This window comes from Camelus bactrianus, chromosome 29, assembly GCF_048773025.1.
Source record: "Camelus bactrianus isolate YW-2024 breed Bactrian camel chromosome 29, ASM4877302v1, whole genome shotgun sequence".
NCBI classification, from domain to species: domain Eukaryota; kingdom Metazoa; phylum Chordata; class Mammalia; order Artiodactyla; family Camelidae; genus Camelus; species Camelus bactrianus.
The window spans coordinates 1,257,948-1,261,206 of NC_133567.1; the positions used below are offsets into that span (position 1 = coordinate 1,257,948).

The 3,259-nt window shown below is 52.8% G+C and overlaps 1 protein-coding gene across 4 annotated transcripts in view; it reads right to left on the minus strand.

Annotated features, from left to right (window-relative positions):
* The window catches only part of PRKDC (protein kinase, DNA-activated, catalytic subunit), a 120,093-nt gene that overhangs the window by 13,732 nt on the left and 103,102 nt on the right, over positions 1 to 3,259 (minus strand). For all 4 annotated transcript variants that reach the window (XR_012503213.1, XM_074355054.1, XM_074355053.1 and 1 more), the window contains 2 exons: positions 2,454 to 2,634; positions 1,777 to 1,937 (listed from right to left, as the gene is read on the minus strand). Coding sequence is in view for 3 of the 4 variants with exons in the window: in XM_074355054.1 (XP_074211155.1) it covers positions 1,777 to 1,937; positions 2,454 to 2,634 (342 nt within the window). In the remaining variant the exon portion in view is untranslated. The remainder of the gene's footprint in view (positions 1 to 1,776; positions 1,938 to 2,453; positions 2,635 to 3,259) is intronic.

The window sequence follows — 3,259 nt, forward strand, 5'->3', positions numbered from 1 at the left end:
TATCATCCTTTCCTCACAAAAGCGTTATATCTGAAATCAAAGTGCAGACATGTCTGCATCCAGAAGTACAGACACGGACGGAAGGGAGTCAGGCCTCCGCCCTGGAACCTTTCCCTACAAGAGCGGGCTCAGACGAGGCACCGCTGGCCGGCTGCTCTGGGCTGCACCTCGTTCCTTGTAACAACCGTACAGAACTCCGTTTTCATTCTAGTGTCTACAAGGAATTTTTAGGGTATTTTCCAATTTTTGCTACTACAAATAATATGACAGCGGACATCCCTAAGTGCGCCTCTCTGTGCTTGTGCCCACAGGGTAAATTCCTAAAAGTAAAAAGTAATTTGAACATTAACCATCGCAAAAAACATCGCTAGATTTCCCTCCAAGAAGATTTCTCAAATTTTCACTTCTAAAAGCATTAGATTGACTACTTTCCAAAATCCTTGCCAGCACTGGACACAGCCCATCTTCAAGCTTTATCGTCAACCTGAGAAGTGAAAGCTGACTTCCTCTGCATGTTCCGTCATTCCTCGGGCAGCACAGCCTGCGCCGCCTCTGACCGCCTTCTGCTGCTCGGTCTGCGTCCACGCTCCGTCTCTAGTATGGGTTGCAAATATTTTTCTCCAGTTTCTTTTACCTTTGTATGTGGATTTTTTCATGATAGGACTAGATTGTTTTTCTTTATGGCTCCTGGATTTGTCTCTCTACTCCATGACCGTTTACCAGTTTTGCTCAGGTTTTCCTCCAGCGCCTTTCTAGATGCTCCTCTCACGGTGGAACACGGGCCTCAGGAGTGAGCGTGGACAACGCCTGCCGTGGGGGGAGGATGGCCAGGGAGCCCCACGCACGGCCACTGCCGTCAGGCGTTTGGACATCGACCCGACAGGACGTGTGTTTCCTCACACACTCCACGTGCTATTTTAATTTTATATATATATATTTTTTTTCTTTTTTTTTTTGCTGTTTTTGGGGGTAGGTAATTAGGTTAGTTATTTGATGGAGGGACTGGAGCTTGAGCCCAGGACCTCGTGCATGCTAAGCACGTGCTCTACCCGAGCTATCCCCTCCCCCCTCAACACGCTGTTCTTCTTATATATAAATGTGACTTGGGGAAAACTGAAATCCTAACTTAAATATTTCTTTCCTTTTGTTTGAGAAAAACGCACGTATACCGCATTTCTGATTTTACTTTACTCTCCTGCTGAGGACCCACTGAAAAGCCCACGGCTCCAGCACGCGGAGGACTGCCCTCCAGAGCTCCGAGACCAGGGCGGCTTACAGACCTATCATGCAAAGTAACCGAGCCTGTCACCCTTCACACTACTACACTGTCAGCTCAGCCTGGCCCTGGTTTCCAGTTAAACACCCACAGAATCACCAAGGATCCTTCCAATGGCCCTGGGGGAGAGGCGGGGGCCCTTGTGGGCCCGATGACGGGTTGGGCCCACCGGTGCCCCCTGAAACGTTCTCCTGCTCTCGCTGCTCAACAGTGACCGGAGCAAAAGGCACCTGGGACATCACAGACGCAGCTCAGCCCCGACGTCTGCCCAGAAGCAGCCCTCCATCTCCCAGGGTCCTTGCTCAGACGTAGCATTCTTACCAACACCACACAGAACAGAACAGTGCGGAAGTATGAACACTCCTCTATGCAGATTTAAATGACGTATGCTCTTGGCAGAGAGCGAAAATCAGTGGTCACTGCACACCGTCTGTGTTTGGAGGCAAATAGGACCCTGTCTTTAAGCTGTCCCGTCCCCTTCCTGAGACGGAAGGACTGACCTCTTCTGCCATCAGGCTCAGGGTCTCCTCCGGATACCGCGCTATGATCTGCAGGAGCCTGGGGAACTTCAGCCTGGCCTCGCTGGAGTGTAACTTTAAAGCTTTCAGCATCCTGTCCACCACGAGGGCTGGATATGTCCGCAGTGCTGCAGACTCAACAGCTACCGGGCACAGGGAAGGAGACAGAACGGTCAACAAACCCACACAGACACGAATCACAGATTTAACAGCGACCACATCTCCCCCTTTTGGCTTCTATTTTGTGGTCATCATTGTTCACTTTTTAACAACTACTTAAGCTCCACAAACACCAGACACACACTTTCAGGCTGGACAAAGACCACTCCTCCTGAAGCTAAACTCTTCACCAGGTACGCCTTCTGCACGAAGCTCAGATTTTTCCGGGGCTGGGAACACAAGGGTGAGCTGCTGGTTACTGAATTTATTCCAGGAGCAAGAGGCAGACCATAGAAGCCAGTAAGAGCAAAGCTACAAGCAACCCATGAACGTACTGCATTTAGCAAGTGGAAGGACAGATAGCTCGACTCCCTTCGCGCACAGGCCACGCTGCTCAGCAACATCCTGCCTCTTCTCTCAGAACACGTGTCATTTAAGACAAACAAGAAGCCAGAAGGACGGGCAAAACTCCTAAGACTCTGCGCTAATACGACACTCACCTGACGTGGCCTCCTCCTCCCTGCGGAGCTGCTGGTCACAGAAATCCACCAGCGCCATGTAAGCATCTGTCACTTCGGCTGCAGGCCCCTGGCCCCAGGTAGAAGGCCCGGCCTCCTCCTCAGCTGTCCGCGCGGCCTCAGAAAGGTGGTGGAACGCTCTCTGGTACAGACCCGCGATCACCTGCAATCCAGAGACCCAGCGCCCTGTGAGTGGGCCTGACACTCTTGGAAGGGCTCTGCTTCCTGCCTGTGACCCATGGGCCGTAAATACACGAAAGCTGGCTACGTGCAGAAGCGAGGGCTGCCCAGCTGGGGTAGGCGAGAGGCCAGTGCGATTGCAGCCCTGAGAACCACCCAGAAAGGGACCAGCCCAGTGTGGGCCCCACAGCCCCGGGTCAGGCTTAAGAAGGGCTGGGGGCCCTGTGGAGGCAGGAGGCACGGACACAGCTGAAGTGGGGCGCGCCCCAGCTGGAAGCGTCGGCACAGCCATCTGAGAAGAGCACACGAGGCCGGCACCAGTTAAAAAGCGGTAAAGGCCAGACGGACTCCCCACACAGCATCGGCCCGGCTCAAGGGCAGTTCCACGGACAGAATCGTGGAAGAGCTGTCCACATCAATCCAACACAGGCTTCTCATTTCTCACACACACAGAGATGGTATCATTCAGATAAACAGGAAACACGTGGAGTGTGTCAACTTTCCAACAAGCAACTTGGCTGCATTTAGCTGTCAAGTGCGTTCTAAAAACACGAAGTGAGACGCAGCGCCTGCACGGCGGACAGTTGGGCCACACGCAGGGCCACTAC